The 22926-nt window shown below is 46.9% G+C and overlaps 1 protein-coding gene across 4 annotated transcripts in view; it reads left to right on the top strand.

Annotated features, from left to right (window-relative positions):
- Positions 1–22926, top strand: part of DISC1 (DISC1 scaffold protein) — a 366833-nt gene that overhangs the window by 36599 nt on the left and 307308 nt on the right. For all 4 annotated transcript variants that reach the window (XR_010412429.1, XM_064594632.1, XM_064594633.1 and 1 more), the window contains exon 2: positions 20048–21054. Coding sequence is in view for 3 of the 4 variants with exons in the window: in XM_064594632.1 (XP_064450702.1) it covers positions 20048–21054 (1007 nt within the window). In the remaining variant the exon portion in view is untranslated. The remainder of the gene's footprint in view (positions 1–20047; positions 21055–22926) is intronic.

Here is a 22926-nt window from a genome sequence, read left to right as displayed (position 1 = left end):
TTACATTCTTTGTTTTAAAGTCTATTTTGTCTGATATAAGTATTGGTACCCCATCTTTCTTTTGACATCCATTTGCATGATAAGTGTTTTTCCATCTCCTTACTTTCAATCTACAGGTGTCTTTAGGTCTGAAATGAGTTTTGTAGGCAGCTTATAGATGAGTCTTATTTTTTTATCCATTCTGTCACCTTATGTCTTTTGATTGGAGCATTTTTAGTACATTTACATTCAAAGTAATTTTTAAAAAGATTTTATTTATTTATTTGACAGAGAGAGACACAGCGAGAGAGGGAACACAAGCAGGGGTGAGTGGGAGAGGGAGAAGCAGGCTTCCCACTGAGCAGAGAGCTCGATGTCGGGCTCGATCCCAGAACCCTGGGATCATGACCTGAGCCGAAGGCAGACACTTAATGACTGAGCCACCCAAGCAGCCCTCAAAGTAATTTTTGATAGATATGTATTTATTACCATTTTGTTACTTGTTTTGTGGTTGTTTTTGTAGTTTTCCATAATCCTGTCCTCTCTTGCTCTCTTTCACGGTTTGTTGGCTTTCTTCCTTCCTTCCTTTCTTTCTTTCTTTCTTTCTTTCTTTCTTTCTTTCTTTCTTTCTTTCTTTCTTTCTTTCTTTCTTCCTTCCTTCCTTCCTTCCTTCCTTCCTTCCTTCCTTCCTTCCTTTCTTCTTTCTTGATTTATTTGTTTATTTTAAAGAGAGAGAGAGAGAACATGGGGGAGGGGCAGGGGAGAGGGAGAGAGAATCCCAAGTAGACTGTGCTGAGCATGGAGCCCAGTGTGGGGCTCAGTCTCACAACCCCGAGATCACAGCCTGAGCCAAAGCCAAAAGTCAGATGCTCAACTTACTACACAACCCAGGTGCCCCATGGCTTTCTTTAGTGACATACTTGGATTCCTTTTTCTTCATTCTTTTCATATCTATTACTGGTTTTTGATTTGTGGTTACCATTAGGTTTGTATATAACATATATATAGCAGTCTTTATGAAGTTGATGGTCGTTTATGTTTGAAACCATTCTTTACTCCCCTACATTTTAGGTATATGGTGGTGTATTTTACATCATTTTATTTTGTGAATCCCTTGACTAATTTTTACAGATATATTTATTTTTACTACTTCTGTATTTCCTACTTTCCATACTCACTTATGGTCTTTCCTTTCCACTCAAAGAGTCCCTTTAATATTTCTTGTAGGGTTGGTTTGGTGTTCATGAACTCCTTTAGTTTTTGTTTGTCTGAGAAACTCTTTATCTCCTTTTTTATTCTGAATAGTAGCCTTGCTGGATAGAGTATTCTTAGCTACAGATTTTTCCCTTTCAGCACTTTGAATATATCATGTTGCTCCTTTCTCTCCTGCAAAATTTCTGCTGAAAAATCAGCTCATAGCCTTAGGGGGTTTCCCTTGTATGTAACTGTCTTCTTTTCTCTTGCTGCTTTAAAATTTTTTTCTTTATCACTACTTTTTGGCATATTAATTGCTATGTATCTTGGTGTGGACCTCCTTGGGTTGATTTTGTTGGGGGATCTCTGTTCCTTTTGGATCTGGATATCTGTTTCCTTCCCCAGATTAGGGAAGTTTTCAGGTATTATTTCTTCAAATAAATTTTCATGGCCCCTTTTCTGTCTTTTTCTTTTGGGTTCCCTATAATGTGAATGTTATTACACTTGATGAAGTCACTGAGTTCCCTAAATCTAGTCTCATTTTGCATAATTTTCTTCTCCCACTTGCTAAGCTTGATTGCTTTCCATTACTCTGTCTTCCAGGTCATTAATTTGTTCCTCTGCTTCTTCCAGTCTTCTATTTATTCCATCAAGTGTATTTTTAATTTCAATTATTGTGTTCTTCATCTCTGATTTTTTTTTTTTAATGTCTCAAGTCCAGTGGGTATTTTTATGATCATTACTTTAAATTCTCTATCAGGCATATTACTTATCTCTGTTTTGCTTAGGTCTCTTGCTGTCATTTTTTCCCCTGTTCTTTCATTGGGACATATTCCTCTGTCTCCTCATTATGCCTGTCTGTTTCTGTGTGTTAGGAAAGTCAGCTACATGTCTTGCTCTTGAAAGTAGTGGGTGGGACATGCAATTTTGACAAGGTGGCACTGGTCATCTTCCAGAGGGGATGTGCAGCTGCTGTGAAGACCACGGCCAGCTGAGTCTGCTCTGCGAAGTGTGCATGGATGGGGGATGTGCAGATTTAACAAGATGTGTGCATCCTCTGCAGGAGGTTGGGAGGTGCAGTGTTGGCGAGGTTTGTGCGGGGTTCTGGGGGAGGGGACCCACAGTGCCAGGACTGAGGCAGGCCTGTGACTGAGGCAGGAGAGGAAAATGAATCTGCCAGCTCCTTTGTTTCTGGAGAAGTTCCTCAAGGAACTCTGAGATTAGTAACTAACTCTCTCTCCTGTATGCCCCAGACGTTTTTCAAACTGCAGCTTCTAAGCTGTATCTTCAAGGGCTGTTTGTGTGCTGTTTCTTTAAGGGTGGGGACTCAGCTTCCTGTCATCCTCCAGGCTCTCCCAGAGGCACTGATTTTTAGAGTTCCAGGCTTTATGTCCTGCTGGTTTTAAGAACTCATGAAATTTGGCCCATCTGATTTTCAAAGCCAAATATTATGGGGATTTGTCTTCCCTGTACAGGCTTTCTGGTATGATAGTCTGTTTCTCATCCCTCTCTTCACCTGTGGCTCCCACCCTTTGGTGGCCAGACCTGTGGTATTCAACTTCCCACTGTGTTTCTGCCCTTCTGTCCTCTTCAATGTGGCTTTTTCTCTACATTTAGTTGTGGAGTTTGTTCTGCCAGTCTTTAGGTCATTTTCTGGGTTATTTGCACTGATGTGAGTGTTACCTAGTTGTATCAATGGGACAGGTGAGTTCAGGGTCCTCCTACTCTGCCATCTGCCCTGGAAGTCTCCCCTCTGTTTATCTTTCCACATGCCCTTTGAACATTCTACCTTTCAGACAGCTTCCCTTGCAATCTTGGAAATATTTGCAGATACCTTACCCACTTTGCCTGCCTTGGGGTTATTGTGCAAGCAAATTCAGGGCCTGGGCACTTGTGAAAAGCACATGTTCCTCTATTTCCTGCGCTTGGGATTCTGGCTTGGAAGGGCTGGGAAAAAGCTCAGAAATCTTCATTTTCATAGACCTCTTGGGTGCTTTTGATGCAAATGATCCCAGGACCACACTCAAGCCCAGCTAGTTTGAAGCAGAAGCTCCTGAACTTTCTCCTCACTCATGACTTGAGTGAGGGTGACTAGTGAACACAAGGTTCTCCCTGAGGCTACCCCAGGGTCAGTCACATGTTCTTGGCTTGCCAGCTTTAATTCTGTCCTTTGCTTTTCTGTTTAGGAAAGATAACTGAATGTGGGGAGTGAGAGTAACATGGCATTAAGTATGAACTTGAATCTATTCTAATTATAACACATTACATGACTCATGGCTTTAGTGCTTTATTCCTACTCCAGCTCATCTCTGGTGTGCTGTTGACTGATGGTAAGAACGACTAGCCCAAGCCTTTTTTTGGGGGGGGGGCAATTTCTAACTCCAGCTTGATCTGTTAACTTTCTCCAGAGGTTTCCTTCCCTTTCATGTGATGGATACATGTTGTGTGGCTGTCAGATTAAATCTGGTGCCATTCACTGGGGAGGATCTTTCATAAAGAGCCTCTGCTTGAAACCAAAGTGACTTCAGTACATTTTTAGTTTGAAAAGTTTTTGTATAAAGAGCTTTGTAAGTCATGCAAAGTAGTTGAGTTTGGACATTATTGCTGTGTTGTGTTTCTCTTAGAGTTCTTAGTAGTCTCCTTTTTCTGGACTATTTTATAGATAATCAGTAAACACCACTGAGCAGTTATCCTTTGGGGGAATTACATCTGAAAGTTAACAAATGTGAAAACAGGTCATATAGACTCCTTAGGACTTAAGTCCCAAGCTCTCAGAGATCTGTATTTATCCCAGACTCTCATACAGAAAGTCAGTGTCTGTTGCCTTTAGGAAAGGGTTGAGGCTGAGAGGGAGGCCAGACTTCCTGGGCTCTAGTCCCAGCTCCAGCACTAGCCAGCTGTGTGACTTTGGACAAATTAGCTTCTCTCCCATAAGCCTCAGCAATCTTATTATAGAAACAGGGTGATGATAATCTTTACGTTAATAGGTTTTGGTGAGGATTCAATGGCATAAAAAATATGTTAAGAGCTTAGAGTGTGCCTGGCACTTAGTAGATGCTCAGTGAATATTGAATGAGTAAATGGACATTAATTATGTCAAATTTGTCAAGCTAGGTTTTGATGTTTCTTTCCAAATCCTTGCATTCTGAGTTTTTTTCTAGATCACATCTGTTAGGTGTATCATAGAGCTTTATAATGTCGGGGGAAGGTAATGCAGACTGAATATCATGGGCAGTAACCAGGCTGTTAAAGTAACGATATATGATCCATAAACAATTAGGATAAGACTGGGCTATCAGCCTTAGTAAGATTTTTCGTTTCTGTAGCACTTTACAGTTTACAATGTTTTTTCTCATGTCCTATCTCATTTAAACATATAGAAAAACTGCAGTACAGAGAAACGACTGCTTTTCTATGTGTTCCATCATTAGGCTGGGTCTGACCCTGGAATGTAGAATCAGATTGGTCGCCTGGGATGCCATCAGGCAGCTCATTGTGGAATATTGGAGCACTTGTTGGATACGTAGAGTATTCAGTACTATGCTAAGCACCAAAGGCAGTTATAAGAAAAAGAGCTTTGAACTTTTATGGCCAAGTGTATTTAGTTCTGCTTAAGAACATAGTTAAATGAATTTATAGCCAATATAATGACAAAGCTTGATGACATCAAACATTCCAAAAATAACCTTGAAACTCACCTTCTAGAGGGTGAGGATTTGTGGTGTGGTGTCCCTGATGCCCTTTTATTGACACCCCGCCCCTACTCCCATCCAAACTCACCCCCTCATTTTAATCCTGTCTGGCTCTCTGTCAAGATTAGTTGTATAATTGAAAATAGGCTCACAGACATAATCTCTGGATCAGTGGATTTAAAACAAAGCTGATCAGAGTTCCAATTGTAAGCATGTGAAAACAATCTCTTTAAAAGATATTATTGATAATGAAAAGCTGAGAACCTTGATGTTCTTCATACAGCTTGTGGAGATTTATATGGAATCACATGCATCTATTTGCATCCTGCTTAGTGGCTACGCCTGACCATAAGTGTGGCACTGTTTTGGTGTATCTTGCGAAAATGACACATCTGTTTTCCCTTGGATGATCGCTGGGCCCTGAGGTCCTCTCCCTGCCCCTTCGTTCTGCCCCACACTAACACACTTCTACTGTAGGCTTGCTCTGGTGCTTCTGTGGTTGTTAGTGCTCATTCTCAAAGGCAGGGAACTAGACAAGAGGAGGATTTCATGGGAAAACAGTTATAGATTGATCTTTGACCCCAAGAAAGTAGTTTATTTTATAATCAGATGTATACACTCTTTATAAATATCTCCTTCACACACACATTTACTCTCAAAATTTCCTCAGCTAGTAGGTCTCTCAAGGTGGCTGGGTGCCATCACCTGCATCCTTGATGATGCCGTCGTGGAGAACAGCAGAGAGGTCCATGTGTGCCATGGGCTGCATCCTTCGGAGGCCACTGGTTGAGCATTTACTTTGTCTTCATCTTGTTTTCCATCCTTAAGGACCCTTCTTTGGTCCCTTACCCCCTTGTGACATCGTTCCCCATGAGCTGGAATCCCTGCTCCTGGTAGTTGTGCGTTCAGCATGTGTTGTAGTTCTCTCCCCTACTCTCTAATTGTTTAGTTGACTTACTTCTCCTTTGTCATAAATTGTAACAGTTGTATATGAGTATGAGTCATCCTTTTGGGGACATTTTTAGGTCTAGCAGCTACTATCAGCCAAGAAGACAAGAAAGAACCCTGCATCAAAGAGCTCGGACCCTCCTTCTGGTCAGTCATCCATTCAAGGTCCAGAACCCTTTGATCTGCAATTGTCATTCACCACCTTCAAATCCACCTGCCTGTTCTGCTTGTCCTGCTTTCAGCCTCTACTTGTACACAGGGCAGGTGAGAAAGGCCTTCCCAGATCCTCTGGGTAAAGTCCAGATATTTATGTCTACCACCTTTCCCCTGACTTACAAGGCCTGATATATAGTAGAGTTCTCAATGAATGCTCTTGTCTTTTCCCCTTTCTTATTTCCTGTTTATTTTTTTTTTTTATTTTTTATTTTTTTTAAGATTTTATTTATTTATTTGAGAGAGAGAGAATGAGAGACAGCACATGAGAGGGGGGAGGGTCAGAGGGAGAAGCAGACTCCATGCCAAGCAGGGAGCCTGATGTGGGACTCGATCCAGGGACTCCAGGATCATGACCTGAGCTGAAGGCAGACGCTTAACCAACTGAGCCACACAGGCGCCCTCTTATTTCCTGTTTAAATAAGATACAGTGAGTTTGACCTGATTTATCTTCAATAAACCCATGTAGGCCCTTTTCATTTGTAAGTGCCTACAAAATACCCAATTATTAATCTTCCAAAACTTCTCAGGTGTGTGTGTCCTGCTCATTGGTTTGCAGTCACTGGACTGCAGTTTGCAGGAATGACCTATTTCCCTTTTTAGAACATGGGAGTTTATTCATGTGTTTCCAGTTTGTTGACATGTCTCCTATCCTCCCGGGTTCCTCAAAGACCACTGCAACAATTTCCCAATCTCATTTTCACCTTCCTCCAGCGTAAGTGAATTAAAGCCAATTTATTACCCAGGATTGCCTCATTTATTTCAAAATAGGCTGTGTACAAAGGAAGTTCTATTCCCTTAGTGAGAGCTAACTCAAGTTTTAAAGCCCATTCTAGAGAAAAATAGACGTATCTAGTTTGTGTTAGCTATTAAAAGCCTTTTTTTTAAAAAAAGAAATAGGTCTTTGGATGTTGCTGGAGGGTGAGAAAAATAGCCCGAAGACTGGAAAGGTAAACAAAGAGAGAGAGAGAGGGGAAAAACCCCTGATTTTGAGTGTTTAGAGTGTGTGAAATGTCACTTTTCCCCTTAATGGGGAAAATGAAGAGATGTTCAAAGTAGTACTTGGTCAAGGAATGTACATGCAGAGGATTTCTGTAGCTCTAGGGGAGAATATAGATCTGCTAAAATTTTAATAAGTTTCTTTCATTTGTCAGAAATTGCTTAAAGGTTGTCTAGCATTTTTCTGATAGTTTGGACTTTTTTCGATGGACTTTTATGCCTTTAAGCTCACCCATTTATTTTCTGTGTCTTCGACCCTCTTAGAAAGGTAAGAAAAAAAAATACCCCAAACAAAGCTAACTCTGAAGCAGACTGTTGAAGAATATTACTGGAACTGATGAACAAATTCCACCCCCAACCCCCCCCAAAAAACCACATGTACACAAAGGAGGATAAGGGAGAAAATTGACAGCTCTTCCCTCCTTTTAAAGATTGTCCAGGGAAATTCCAAGATGTCATTAGGATTCAGCAATGACTTCAGATGCCCAGAAGAACTTGGGGAAAGAAACTAACATTTACTGAGCATGTATTGCCCCTTTCCACAAGCTATGATGGGCTTTCGCAAATACATATTAGTGACTTTATTGTATTCCCAGAACACTTCTTCAAGGTGTGGAGATTATGCCCATTTAACACATGAGTGCACTGAGGCATGGCAGGCTAAGTCACTTGCTCAGCATCACCCAGACGGGAGCTGACAGAATCAAGATCCAACTTTTCTTTGAGCCACCAGACCCCCTCTCTGAATATTAAACTGGTAAACTCATACATAACCGATGAAATGAGTCATTTCCAGAGGTAACTCAGGGCTTGTCTGGGAATATCTTCCGCTCCCAGGTGGCTTCGGTGTGATCTCCAGGCAGGACTGGAGTGAGACTGTAAATAGGAAAACTGACATAGAAAACACTATACTGGTCTTATCTGAAGAAAAAGCGCTGCCAGAGAGGGCTGGTCGGGATGGAGCTGTAAGCAGGAGGGAGAAGAGGAAGAAGGTGTTGTTTCCACCCTGTGTGGCCTGAGAAGGAGGTGAGAACCAGTAGGCAGGCACTCCTCGGTCTGTGTGATTGATGCCAGCAGCCATGAGATCATGGTGATGTTGAGAGAAGGTGGTGTGGACAAGTGGCTCATCCCTTCCAAGGAAGGGATGAGGAACGTTTCGGATGAGAAAGCTGAGGCTCGGGGAAGGTATACTTGGACAAGTCAAAAGAGGGGCAGAGGGACGTTGAAACCCAGTCTAACTTCAGAACGCTCTTGAGGACGTCACTAACATCACCCTGGGATGCACGGCAGTAGCTTCTTCTCTGGTGGTTAGGTGATTGTGGACTGCAGGTCCCACGGGTGACTTGAGCTCCCAGAGTGAGGCACTCGTAGCTTACCAGTGAGGGTGTGCCCAGCAGGGCATCCATCTCTCATTGATGCACACCCACCGCCCAGTAAGCACGGCCTCGGACGGCGTGAGTGATTTCTCTTGCTTGGTTTCTGGCCCAGAGCCCAGCTGTGATACCTACGAGTGTGTCCTCACCATATTCTGAATTCCAGCCCTCAGGGGAGCGGCCGGCCCCTCGGGCCCTTTGCCTTCTCTGGCACATGGCCCTGATCTGCGGTGTGGATGTGATATCTATCTGATACTAGTGACTGGTGGAGATGCTAGCATCTCATTTTAATAATTTAAAAATCATAAAATATGCCACTTCGGGAACAAAAGCTTTCAAAAGGAGTTTAGTGAGGACGATTAGTTCCTGCCACCGTGTGGAAACATTGCTGTAACCAAAGCATGCTTCAGACATTTAAGCATCAAAACATCTGCGGGGGCTTATTCTTAACAGTAAAATGTATTGCTTTGTTCAAGATCATTCCGCAGTGAAGAGGCACTATGAAAGCAAGAAGAGACAGGAATTCCTTGTAGTTAATTTGCGCTGTATGAATGTAAATGGATACTTGAAAAATTTTGTTCTCTTAAATACCCTAAGTATTCCCCAGTTAATCCTCGGTAAAGGATTACTGTTGAGACAAAGCCTTTATTGGTAGGTAGCATGAAGGTTACCTCCTGTCCACCCCTGCCTCGTTGTCATCAACTCCAAATGCCAACTGGATTTGAATCAGTCAGAGAGACTTGAGCTTTCTGGATAGAGTCATGGCCTCTTAAAACCGGGATGCTATATATAGTTCCTCAATACGAAGTGAGGCTAGACAAGTTTTACGAATGAAGAATCCTCAAGTGTAGACAGAAGACAATCATATTCTATTAGAAGTTGTCCCCTTACATCTCAGATCCAGGTGAGGTATAGGGTCCCCCTGAGCACGTGTCCACATGTGTATGGTGTCATGGGGTCCAGATCTTTCTAACACAGGAGTCGTATAATGCAGATTTCTTTCTTACTCCCTCGGACCAGTGCACCAAGTTTCCATACTGAAGTTTGGGGAAAAAAAGTACCGAATTTCCTCTTGTTTTCTAATAGGGCCATGGAGCAGTACATTTGCAATGCTATAATTGTATCATTTTTAAGGTCAGGTATTTAAACTGGCACAAACCTTTGATATGGGCTTAAATTCTGAGTATTATAAAAAAATTAAGTGCAAAGTAGGGACTTCCTTGAAAGATGTTCCAGTCTCAAGGGTACTACTTATGTGTGAAGTGCTGACAATTTGGGATCATTTTTTAATAAACACATCTCAAATTTGGCACACAAAGAGGGCATTTAGAAAGCCATGTAAATAAGCCCATGCATAAAATATGGCATTAAAAAGGTAACTGTGAACTTTGCAGATGGACTAGCATGAGGAAAGCTATCTTTTGTTAGGGTGGATGTGAGAGCTTGCAGCTCTTTGCTATAGAAATAAGAGCAGAAACTTAAGTTGTTTGGTTGTTTGGAAATAGCAGCTACAGAGAGGACTCCTTCTGGTTCATCCATATTTTATTAGGGCAGCAGTTAAAAAATTCATTAGAGACACCCATCTGTAGCTAGCAGCACTCTTGAGGGGGTTCAGATGGCAATCAGAGTTCTGAGTAGCACTTTACATGAAAAGAAAAAGACAATCGTTTATGAGAATTAATAGCACCACGGAGAGAGGTTGTTCAGTGATTTCAGAGCAAACACTTTCACGTGGTCTGTGAATCTCTTGCTGCTAAATTCCTCAACGACCTGCTTTCAGTGGGAGGTTGCAGATCCAAGCGTAGAAAAGAAAGAAAACAGAACACAGAAAACTGGATTAGAGAGGTGGGAAGAGATTGGTCGGCAAGAGAGTATAGGTTGTCTCCGTGACACTGTTGCTGGATGGGGTGTGTGTGTGTGAGAGAGAGAGAGAGAGAGAGTTAGAGACAGAGAGAGTCAGAAAAAGAGAGAGACGGGTGCCTGGGTGGCTCAGTTGGTTAAGCGACTGCCTTCGGCTCAGGTCATGATCCTGGAGTCCCGGGATGGAGTCCCTCATCGGGCTCCCTGCTCAGCCCGGAGTCTGCTTCTCCCTCTCCCGCTCCCCCCCTTGTGCTCTCATTCTCTATCTCATTCTCTCTCAAATAAATAAATAAAATCTTTAAAAAAAAAAAAAAAGAAAAGAAAGAGATACACAGAGAGAGTTAGAGAGAGACACAGAGAGAGTTAGAGACAGAGAGAAAGAGACAAAGAGTTAGAGACAGAGAGAGAGGGACAGAGAGAGACTCAGAGTCAGAGACAGAGTCAGAGAGAGAGTCTAAGAGAGTCAGAAAGAGAGAGAGTCAGAGAGAGAGAGAGAGACAGAGAGAGAATAGACACTACTGGCCTCCAGGAGTCTTATTAGTACAGGAAAAGGCTTAGAGTCAGCCCCGAGGCTGCTTTGGTTAAGCTTTGACTTGAACTCTGCCCCCGGGTGCCCGTGTCCAGGTGTCTTTGCTTCAGGATAATATTCTTGTCTTTATTCCTGAATTGAAAATAAAATAGTTTTTGAATGGTTATTCTGTGCCAGGCATGGTATAGGGCAGTGAAATTCATAATCTTATCTGTCTTTCCAGCAATTCTGTGAACTAGAGTCGCTAGACAAGCAGAGAGGCAGGTAACTCAAGAGCATTCACTAGGAAGTGGCAGAGCTGAATTTTAAATTCAGGTACTCTGTCTCCAGAGTCCATACCCTTTTCTAGTTTCAAAGTACAGGTCCATAAATTGTGCACACGTGTATGTGTTTTTTTTTTTTAAGGATTTTTTTTTTTTAATTGAGAGAGAGTGAGCGAACAAGAGAGCAGGGGGAGGGGCAGAGGGAGAAGGAGAAAAAAATCCCAAGCAGACTCTGCTCAATCCCACCAAGCTGAGGTCATGACCTGAGCTGAAACCAAGAGTCAGATGTTTAACTGACTGAGCCACCCAGGCACCCCCGTGTACCAGTTTTGTAAATAAGCTTTTATTTTGGAATACTTCCAGATTCATAGAAAAGTTGCAAAGATACAACAGAGTTCCTCCTCCCTGTGCACCCCCCCCACCGCTTCCCCTAACACAAACAGCTTCTATAATCATGGTACAGTTATTACAACTCAGAAATGAACATTGGCACAATGAACTAAACCATAGATCTTACTTGGATTTCACCAGTTTTTCCACCAATATCCTTTCTTTGTTGTAGGATCCAGTCCAGGATCTGTGCTGCACGTGTGGGTTTTGACCCTTAAACTCCGAAGTGTGCTGAAGGTTGGCCCGCTGTTTGGCCCCCGTCCCTGTCCGTGCACGTTAGGGAAGTGAGACAGTGCCCGGCAGCTGCCTGTCTCCTGGCCCGCCCCCCCCCCCCCCCCGTGGGAGGTCCTGCTGTGGGGCCCAGGTCTCCCATTGTCTCACCGAAAGCGGAAACCTTATGCGGGCTAGAAGATTTAGAACAGATATATGGGGACATATTGTAAATACAGGCCGCACTCCGTCTCGCACAGAGATTTGCAGCGAAAAGCCACATTTCAAGAAACAAAAGTGTAGGGGAAAGAGAAGATTCTGCAAAGCAACAACCTCTGCAGTGTTGTGAACGTTGTGTATGATGCGTTTGGATTCTGAGTGCAGTAGGATGTTAAATAGGACTCTTCCCTAGAGCAGAGGTTCCCAACCCTGGCTTCCCCCTGGAATCACCTTGGGGGCACTGAGTCCTACTTCCCAGCATTGTGAGTGCATCGTTGTGAAAAGAGACACCCCCCCGCCCCCCCACCGGTGATTGCCAGGCAGCCATGTTTGGGAACCACTCAGTGTTTCCGCTGGAGCGCAAACGCTGAGGACAGCAGGTGACAAGTGTCTGCACCCCACAAATGGCGCTGGACGCATCGAGCTGCATGTCTTGAAGCCGATACCCCACAGCCGACACCTCCGGGAAGCATATGTGATTACCTGGGTCATTTTGGGTCACTCTTTCCCCCACCCCCCTCCTCTTCTAGAGTTCCTCCGCAGGGGGCGTCCTGGACTCTTGAGGATCTCCGTGCGCCAGCCGTGTTTCCAGCTGTCTTCTCTCCAGTGCAGGGCCCTGCCTCGGCCCTGTCCCTGCCCCAGTGCCCCCCACCAGCCGCCTGGGCCTTCTCACGCCCACTGTTGGCTGCATAACCCACAGGCACCCTGCCTGCCTGGGCCCCGGACATTTGAACCTCTTCTAGCTGTCACCTCCATTCCTGCATCCTTGCTCTTCCTCCACCGACAGGCCTCACCTCCTTTGTGGCCTCTGCAGCCTCCACCTTTGGGTTCAGCTTCAGGGTCAGCTCCTCCTATGCAGGAGCCACTGCCAGTCTGGTCTGCATGTGTGTGTTGACACATCTCCCTTCCCCATGCAGCTGTGCCCTTGAGGGCACGACTGGGGCTGCGAACTCATTACAGACTGTCTCCCAGTTCTAAAAACCGTATGATACACAGGTCGCAGAGACTATCAACGCCCATGTAGCTGCCACCCACTTAAGCGATGGATCGGTACCCTTGACATCCTTCACCAGTCACGTCTCCTCCCCCAACCAGTTGACGCTGTTGATCATTTTTTTGCTTTTCTTCATACTTTTAGCCCATCTATATCTCCTGTGTTCCAGGCAGAACAGTCTTTTCAGTTTCACTGACTCAGGGCCGACACTGAGCCAGTGAAGCCACAATTCGGTGTGGGACTCGTCCCTTCCGACTGGGAGGCTGTCATAAGAAGTGATGTCAAAGCTCTTGCGTTTGGGGGACCAGGAGGCTGATAGAAAACCAGACAGAGCTTTGCTTTCACGGGACTCCCAGTGGTTGGCCGAGAGGGCCATGCTCTGCAGACCTGTGGGCGTCTATACCCGCGGTTCGTGGGGCTTTGAAGATTATGGAAATGCGAGATCAGGGTGAAGTGGCTCTGCTCACCAAGAGCAGCCGGTGAATAACCATGTCTAGGAAAACAGTCTGCCTTTCAAAGGGATGGAGAGTGTCAGTTTGTGAAGACGACATGTCAGCAAGCCTGTGGTGATTGCTTTGCCGAGAGACTCATTGAGAAGATCACTCATTTGGCCCCAGGTACCGCCTGGGGAAGGGTGGTGGAGGGTGGGGGGTTGTGCAGAGTGCTACAGAGGACCTGCTGCTTGCACTTCATCACATAGGAGACCTGGAGCCAGTACGATGTGTGCAGCAGAGGACGGACATAGACGGCTCAGGAGCAGTGGGACCTCCTCCTGACCCTGTGACCTCACCGCTGAGAAGTACCAGGATGACTGGATGTGCTGCAGGCTCACTTTGCTTATTTTTGACTGTTCGGTGCCTTCTAACTGTTCTCCTGGCGTCCTCTCTCACTCCCGTGTGGTCTGTTCTCCACATAGTGAGCTCTTAAAACATGCAAATCTGCTCATGCCCCCCGTCCTCTGCTTCATGTCCTTCAAAGGCCTCGTCCGTCCCACTCAGGGCAAAGATCCTGGCTTGATGTGGCCAATACATCCTGCGGCATCTGGCTCCATCCGGGCCCAGCCCACCTCTAGTGTCCTCCAAGCCACTCCGGCTGGCCTCGTTTCTTCCTCTAAGGCTCTTTCTTGCAGTCTCCCCCGGGACCTCTCTAACTCTCGCATGGCTGTCAAGCTCAGCCAAACGTCACGGCAAGAGCCCGCCGGACAAAGCGAGGTGCCCTGCCCTATGTGGCTCAGCACCACGAACCTGTCCTTCAGCACCCTGGCAGGACTTAACCTGTGCGCATGCTTGACTCCTCTCTCTGCTCCCCCAACAATGGCAATCCCCAGGCGGGCAGGCCACCTGTGCTTGCTTGCTGTACCCTCTCTAGGACAGGGTTTGGATTCTCTGAGGGGCAGACACAGAGTGAGACAGGCAAGAGGTTGATTGAAGGGGATACCCGTGCAGGATAAAGGAGGGGAACAGGAGAAGGCAGGGCAGCGGCTAGCGAGATGGGAGGAAGGAGGCCTCAGACTACAGGGCAGGCCTGCTTGTTAGAGTCGTCCTGGGTCCCACAGAACAGGCCTGCCTTATCACCCTTCTTCCCTTCGATCCCAAGAGGTGCTTCTTTGGGGTGACAGAAATTCGGGAGTGTTCTGGAGCTCGTGGAGTCTGTGCTTTGCCGAAGGGCAAAGAACTGTGAGGTAAACCAATGGAGCCAGCTAGATTACCCCATTCGTTTAATTTCAAATCGAGTTGTCTTTCCTCTGTGATTAAAGTAGCACATTCCATCCTGTGACAGTTCTTGTGTGCATGGGTCATATCCCCTCCTAGATCACGGGCAGTTGGGGGTAGAGATGGTGACTTGCTCGTGTCTGCATCCCACACAGCAGCTAGTGTTCAATAAGGAGTTGTTTTATTAAAATGGATTGCGCAATTACAATGGAAATACAATAAATGTTGATTTATTCCGACCTAGCACTTGCCTTGCTTGCTAGATGCTTATTACAACGACCTGAAGCCACTTCTGAATCCTCAAGTGCTCTCTGAACTATCAAAGAAAGATGAACTCGTGCTCAGTAGAGTGTTTGTGCTTAGTATGTATATGATTGGATTCTGATTCTTTGAAAACAAGTTAATCCACAGGGATGTGTGGTTTCTTTACGACTCAGGATCTTTGGTTAACCTGAATGTTTTAGAAAAAACTTATGCCCCAAGCATGACAAATAGGATTAAAATTCCTTCCATGAAAAGAATACATTCATTTATGCTTCCACCATACATTTATATCCAAGTCGTGCTTTGCAAAGTCTTATGTGCTTGTTTTTTCCTGACTATTCTATGTGTTCTCAGCAGTGGTCCTGAGGGAGACAGACGTGCTTTCCCCACATGAGTCATTGCATCATTGAGGAACAGGGTGGCCAGGTGACTTGCCCCAGCCTACATGGGCATTTCATGTAGATTTAAACTTTGGGTCTTGGTTTTAAGGTCTTCCAAGTAAATTCATATGTATCGTGTTTCCTTAACTTACATGTTTTAGATTTCCTACCTGAAAATAAATATTATGTGGCCGATGTGTATTGGAATGCCTTCTCTGTATACTAGGATTTTGCGGGGATTATGAGGGTGTCAGGAAGCTTATATATAGCGTAAGTGGGGAACAATTTACATACACCAAAGAAAATAGCTAGCAGTGTTGGGTGGTAGTAAGTAGGGGGTCAGGAGTGGTGTGGACCGTTGTTGAAGCCTTGTGAACTGCTGATGGGGAAGGTAGCTTGGGGAAGGGCGTTGGAAGCTGGAGGACGGGAAGGATTTGTCTGGAGGAAGGAGAGTGTTAGAGGCAGGCAGACAGGAAGTTTGCTGATCTGGCTGGTTAACAGAGATTTCCCCCAGTTTTCCCTGTAGTTTAGAGGAGTGCATGTTTCTGGGCACCTTATCTGGACCGTATATAGAGGTCTTTTGACATCTGGGTCTATCCTAAGCTCTTGTCTTTCACTTCCCTGCCATCCCAGAGCTCACTGGGCTGGATGGCGGTGGAGGCGGGGATCCTACATAACCCAGGCCAGGTCTGCGCTCCTCTCCCTAGAGTCTGTTCAGAGCGGGAGGCTGTGGGGGATGGAGAAGACTGTGTGCACCCCTTCCTCCTCAGCCTTTCCAGGGCCAGATGGGCAGAACGAAACCATCTCTGAGTTTTACAAAGAACAGAAGGCACAGCTGGTTTCCCTGGCCAACTCTCAAAGCCAGTGTGCACTTCGAACCCTGTGGTGATGTACTTCCTGCCCGCTCAACCCTGAAGGTAGGTGTCAGAAGGAATCTTGCCTTTGGAGGTCTGAATGCGTCATAACCCTTCCTTAACTGCAGGGCATGATGGCAGGGCTTGGGTTTGGACCAATCTAAGAGGTAGGATTTCAGGCAGGATAGATAGTGATAATTGATTTCTGGTCAGAGGGAATATTGTAAGTTGCCTCAAAAAATAAAAATTGAAAAAAAAATTGAAAAAGGGGACTTTGGGTATAGGGAACTGGGGGTCTTTCTAGAGGTTCTGAGCTGCCGTCTGCCCAATATGGTTTCTTCTAATCCTTCTAGCTCATTCCAGAAGTGCTGTCCAGATCCGGCTGTCAGTTCTGCCCTCTCCTGAGGGTTAGGATTAATAGTGTGTGATTGTGTCTGCCTCTTGGGCTGCCTTCCGGGAAGGCCCACGCCAGGGGATGGGAGGTATGAAGGGTCTGGTGGGTGCAAGAGCTGGGCCATCCACACACCTGACCCTTCTCTCTCATCCCCACATTTGGTGAACATTTTTCTCATGTCTGATCTTCTTGACTTGTTGCTCATGCAGAACTATGGCCCAGTGACATCTTACCAGCACCCCAGTAGGAACGTGGTTCTCTTTGTGGTCAGGACCCTGACATACAGGGACATCCTCAGATAGTGAAACCCCTGAGGGAAAGGATGGGGGGGGGTCCTTCGGACCACATAGCATGGTGACCCAATTTGACCTATTTAAAGATTTTTAAAAACTTTAATTGGGATAAGTACACATAACATAAAATTTACCCTCTTAACAATTTTTAAGTGTACAATTCAGTGGCGTTAGTATATTCATATTGTTGTGCAACTATTACCCCCATCCGTTTCCAGAACTTTTTCATCTTCCCAAACTGAAACTCTGTCCCCATTAAACACTCACTCCCCATTCCTCCTTCCCCCAGCCCCTGGCCATCACTATTCTACTTTCTGGTTCTATGAATTTGACTCCTCTAGATACCTTATATAAATGTATATATGTATATAAATACAATATTTGTCCTTTTGTGACTGGCTTATTTCATTTAGCATGATGTCCTCAGGGTTCATCCACATTGTAGCGTGTCAGAATTTCCTTTTTAAGGCTGAATAATATTGCATTGTATGTTACCACATTTTGTTTATCCATTCACCCATCGATGGACACTTGGCTTGCTTTTACCATTGACTATTGTGAATCATGTTGCTGTGGGCATGGATGTACAAATATCTCAGATACTTTTCTGCTTTCAATACTTCTGGGTATATAATGAGAAGTGGAATTGCTGGACCATGTAGTAATTCTATTTTTAACTTTTTGAGGAACTACTGTACTCTTTTCAGCTACTCTGAAAACATTTTACACAGCGCGCAGTCATTCCAATTTTTCTACATTCTAATCAACACTTGTTATTTTCTGTTTAAAAAATTTTTTTTTTCAATGTCTTAATTTTTTTGAAGTTTTTATTTAAATTCCAGTTAGTTCACATACAGTGTAATATCAGTTTCAGGTGTACAATGTAGTGATTCAACACTTCCATACATCACCTAGTGCTTATCACAAGTGCCGTCCTTAATCACTGCACAATCACAGTTGTTTTTGTTTTTGTTTTTGTTTTGATAGTAACCATCTGAATGGGTGGTCCAATTTGGACTATTAACTAATGAGTTAATTAATTCCTTCTGTACATTTAAAAATTTTTTTAAAAAGATTTTTTTCTCTCATTTATTCATGAGAGACACAGAGAGAAAGAGAGAGAGGCAGAGGCAGAGGCAGAGGGAGAAGCAGGCTCCCTGCACGGCAGGGAGCCCCATGTAGGGCTTGATCCCAGGACCCTGGGATCATGACCTGAGCTGAAGGTAGATGCTTAACTGACTGAGCCACCCAGGTGCCCCTCTGTACATTTTTATCATGTCCTTTTCTACCAATTCCGACTTTGCATGGCCTGTGTCATTAAGGAAAAAGAAAAATCAATCTTTCTTCTGAGTTCCTGCCATTTTAAATTATCATCCTAAGTGATATACTTGGAGGCAAAGGATATAGGAAGAGCATGTGTTTTGGAATCAGATAGGCCTTGGTTCATCCATCCCTCCCTCGTCCGTCCATGCATCCATTCATTCATCATTTATCAAGCCACTTAGGGGCATAGGAGGGCATTGTGCTGGTTTATTGTCCTATAATGAGCAAAACAGGCTTTGGCAAGTTATGATCTAAGTTCTGGGCAAATTAAAACCTTCTGGGCTTTAATTTTATTATTTATGAAATGGAAAAATGGTATTAAGCCCCTAGGGTTCTATGTTATATACCTCCCTCCCTTCCTTTACCCTGACTTCCTCTCCCACCCCCTGATAGCCCTTACTTTTGCTCCACCCTCCACTACCAGCTTCCAGAATTCCAGAATTCTATGTACGTGGTATTAGCCCTTCCCTGGCACCGGGCAGTTGGCACACCCAGTTGGCAAGAGAAGGTCACTGGGTGAACCTGTCTTGGTCTCTTTTGTCCTTAGATGCTCAAATTCAGGGAACTGGTGGCCCGTGGGTTGTTGTGGGTTGTTGTGCTCATTTCCCCAGGCATTACCATTGATACCTGTTCCAAAGACTGGTGTGTGCCGTGATCATAACACAGGGGGAGCCTGAATGCCCAGCGCTTTCCGCTTACCATGACAAAGGTCCTGGGCCTGTCCATGTTCTGGGGGCAGAGCAGGACGTGTGTGCCTGGCACGAAGTTTGTTCCACTCCTCACCAGAGGCTGTAGTATACCTATAGCCATGTTCCGTGCTGCCTGGTCTTCCTTGTATGCTTTGCATCTCATCTGGTTCATGGTGTGGCAGAGCGTCGCAGCGAGAGGGCCGTGTAGGCCAGGAGAGTCAGGGGACTGTGATGCTGGTCACTCAGTCACTTGCAGGGGTTTCTGGAATGTCAGTTTCTCTGAGCCTCCGTTTCCTTCACTGTAGAAGGAAAGTTACAATTCCTGGCCTGGTTGATTCACATGATTTTGGCAGGGAGCACGTGAAATGAATGCAGATTATGCACATATTCGGAGTAACAACGTGCTATGCAATGGAGAAATAGTAACACCTCAGCACACTTATTATGTGTGCCAGGCACTGTTCTAGGCTGTCTCCGCCTAATGACTCATTTGGTTATATGTGCAGAGCCACCCTGTGCGAGAGGTACTGGTAACGTCTCCATTTTACTGCTGAGCACACCGAGGCACAGAGAGGTTAAGTAACGTGTGGAAGGTCACAGCCAGCCATGGCACAGCCGGGGCTTGAACCAGGCAATGCGGTGCCAGAGTCTCTGCTCTCGGCCGCTGTACGATCCTGCCTGAGCGCTCTCAGCACTTTTTGTTGTTTCTGTTCTTCTTGCACAGCTGGGCGGAGGACACGGCCCCGGTTCATAGGGCACATCAGGCAGGGCCTCCTGTGGGCCAAGGTGTGAGATGAACTGATGGGCATAAACTGTGCCCCAGCCGGCTCTCCAGGGTCCAGTTGCGTGCAGGGACAGGGACAGCTCCGATAATGAAAACTCACGTATTGTTCAGTACATAGCTAGAGCGAGTGATTGGATCTCGTTTGGAGGAGGGTGCTGGCGTTTGCCTTCCGGTCGCTCGCTTTCCAGGCCCACTCTGGGAGAAAAGTGCCAATGGGCCCAAGAGCCCAACAGGCAAGATGCCGGAGGGTTCAGAAGGAGCTGCTGAGGTTGCGTCTCCAGTGGGCCTGCTGACGTGTCAGCATACCTCACGGCCGCGTTGGAGAGGGTCATCAGAATCCCCGGCTGGGCCAGCCCTGTGACCACTGAGCCGGCATCTGTCTGACACACGCACAGAGCGGTGCCCTCTAAGCCCCAGATGCTCTCCCAGTGCAGTTCCCGCGAGCCGGTGAGAATTGCGTGTTTATGCGACTGTTTCTCTTTTCCTCGCAGGCGGCCAGGATTGCTTACCACCTGCAGCGACCTTTCGGAGGAGGCGCCTGGCACGGAGGCCGGGCTACATGAGAGGCGCAGCCGGGCCCCGGATTGGGTTCCTCTGCCCAGCGGCGGCCACTCCGTTACGGGCCCAGGGAGGGGCATGCGGTGAGGAGTGCCACCAGTCTGAGTCCAGGGCTGGACGGTGTGGCCGTGATCCTGGAAGCCAGCAGCGAGGCCCCTCGGTTGGGAGCCCTGTTCCTAGGAGTACAGCAGCCTCGGCTCCGACCTCCGTGGGCTGCCTCGGCCTGGCTCTGACCCCTGTAAGAGGACCCCCAGGGCTCTTTGGGATTCAGCTCAGAGCTGCCACCACACTACCTGCCAGGCCGGCCAGGTTGTGTGGCCCTGGGGACGCTGGGGGGCAGGACGAGCTCCCGTCCGTGGACAGTTCCGAGGCCCCTGGCCTTGGCTGGGGTGCTGCCAGGGGTGGAAGAGCGAAGGGTACCTGGACAAAAGGCCGTCTGGCCCCAGAGGAGGTGACTGGCAACAGCTGCAGCCTCGGAAGTGGCCCCAGGGTCCCCTCAGCCCCTGCCGGCTCTCAGGACGCCTTTACCTCAAGCTTTAGCTTCATACAGCTCTCGCTTGGCTCTGCTGGGGAGCGTGGAGAGGCGGAGGGCTGCCCGCCCTCCAGAGAGGCCGAGGCCCCTTGTCAGAGCCCCGAGGAGACGGAAGCCACGGCTGCCAGCCTGGACAGGCCGCACGAACACCCTCGACTTCTCTCTCCCCACTTGAGTCTGAAGACTGCTCAGCGCCTGGCAGACTCTGCACAGGCCGCAGGGGGCAGCCGCGGGTCGGAGAGGGAGCCGCTTTCCTTACCGGACGCGGACACCGCCTCCTTCTGCTCCCCGGGCCCCTCCTGGCCTGCGGGCAGCAGCTTGGGGGCCGCTCAGCGCTGGGGGACCCTGCTCAGGAGGTGCGAGCCCATGCTGCTGGACTGCCTGCTGAGTGACCAGAGGTGGCTGGAGGTCGGTGTCTCCCAGCCCGTGGGGCTGTGACTGTCCCAAGCTCAGATCCGCTCCAGGCAGAGGGCAGGAACCGAGGAGTTCTGGGGTTGACCGCCGGTGTCCCCTTGGAAGCTGCAGCAGCTCGTTTTGTAACCGGCTGCAAAAAGGATGCCGCTGTCCTTCTGTTTCTTGTCTTTCAGTTCGAACACAAATCTGTCCTCGTTCCCGTTTTCTCTGTCATAGTTGCTCAGATTTGCTCTCTGGTGGGCCGCAGGCTCCTCTGCACTTCCCGGCCTAAGAGATATGTGGTTAGCTCTGCCCAGCTCTGCTCTGAAACAGGAACTTGGGGGCAGGGGCAGGGGAGCTGGCTGCTGTATGGTTGAGGGGTCTGAAGTCGGTGATGCCCCATCATGGGGGTGAGGCTGGCTTCATCTGCATTTACTGTGCCCCTTGCATTTCATCCTGCTCAGTGGGAACTGCCTGACACAGCCAGGAGGCTTCATTCCTGGGCATTACATCCCTCAGGCTCTCAGTTCCCTTATTTAAAGACGGTCTTGTTCTCCAGCTGCAGTGAGAAGCTGAGGGCTTTTGCAAGCTAGGACGGGTTGTATTCACGTAAGCCCTGGCATCATGAGGGTGCTGTCCACCCGGTTATGTGAGAGATGGGTACAACTGTGAGTAGGCAGTGTTGTGCTACCCCCGAAAAGTTCCCCGAGAAACCCAGGCAGAGATGCTTTGTGACTGACCCATTGCGCTGTGTGTGGCTCATCCTACTGAAAGGCTGTGTTTTCCTTCTGTGTTGTATGTGCATGTGATGTGTGCGCATGTGTGTAAGTGTGTGCATGTGTGTATTTGTATGTGTGCGTACATGTACATGTACACAAGGAAGTAGAACACCCACTCATCAGGCATTTGGTAGAAGTTCCTGAAAATGTGAAGATCGTGTTCATTCCCAGCAATTGCACTCATTTACTTTCAGTTCTTTACATGTGGCCTGATGTTCCTGGCCCTGGCCCTGTTTGCCCTGTTCCAGCCCCCAGGGACCTCAGCCCAGCCATGTGATTTGTATCACAAGGAGATCCTGAAGTCAGGCCGGATATGCGTGCAGGTCTCTGTTCCCAGGTGATGCACAGAACCCTCGAGTTAGGTGTGTTCAAAGCTGACGTCATTGTCTTCCCCACCAAACCTGTTCTAAAAGGCTCTGGTCTTGATACATTTTTGTTGATGTTAATGAATAGCATTCATCCAGCATCGTCAACACCTCCCTCATCCTCACTCCCCCATCTGGTCAGCCCTCATAGTCCTACAGCTAACCTGCCTCTCACAGCCATGGCCTCTGTCCTGGTTCAAACTCTTGTTATTTTTAACCTGGGTTTTGTAAGAGATTCTTGACATATTTACCTTCCTCTAGTATCTCTCCTCTCCAGTTCATCCTCCGGATGGCCAGCAGAGTTATCTTCCGAAGTACCGGTGGGATAGTGTTATTCCTTGGCTCGAAACCTTCGGTGGCTCATTGCTCTTCTCGGGATGGTATCCAAGTTCCTTATCCTGATAATTGAGACCTTTCCCAACCTGCACCAGCCTGCCCCAGTGCCTTACTCCTGCTGGCTCAGCCATCTGGTGCTGCTTCCTGTTCTGAAGGCACCAGGGAAAGCTGTGCCTCAGCCCTTGCCTGTAGTTCTCCCTCTGCCTGGAATGACCTTTCTACACTTTTCCACCTGCCAAGCTCATATAATCCCTTTGGTGTGGGTCTGAAGCCACTTCCTTGTGAGACATTTCCTGCCCCTTCTGGACCAAATGAATCCCTCCTTCCATGTTGCTCCCACAGCACACTGGACATGCCCCATGGTAGCACTCATCACATTTAATAAGCATTTGTTTGCAGGTCCAAGT

Source organism: Mirounga angustirostris, unplaced genomic scaffold (genome assembly GCF_029215605.1).
Source record: "Mirounga angustirostris isolate CCGP_5_RB_7025 unplaced genomic scaffold, mMirAng1.0.hap1 SCAF_6, whole genome shotgun sequence".
NCBI lineage: Eukaryota > Metazoa > Chordata > Mammalia > Carnivora > Phocidae > Mirounga > Mirounga angustirostris.
Note: the sequence above shows the minus strand (reverse complement) of the source record. Positions and strands in the feature narration are given on the sequence as shown.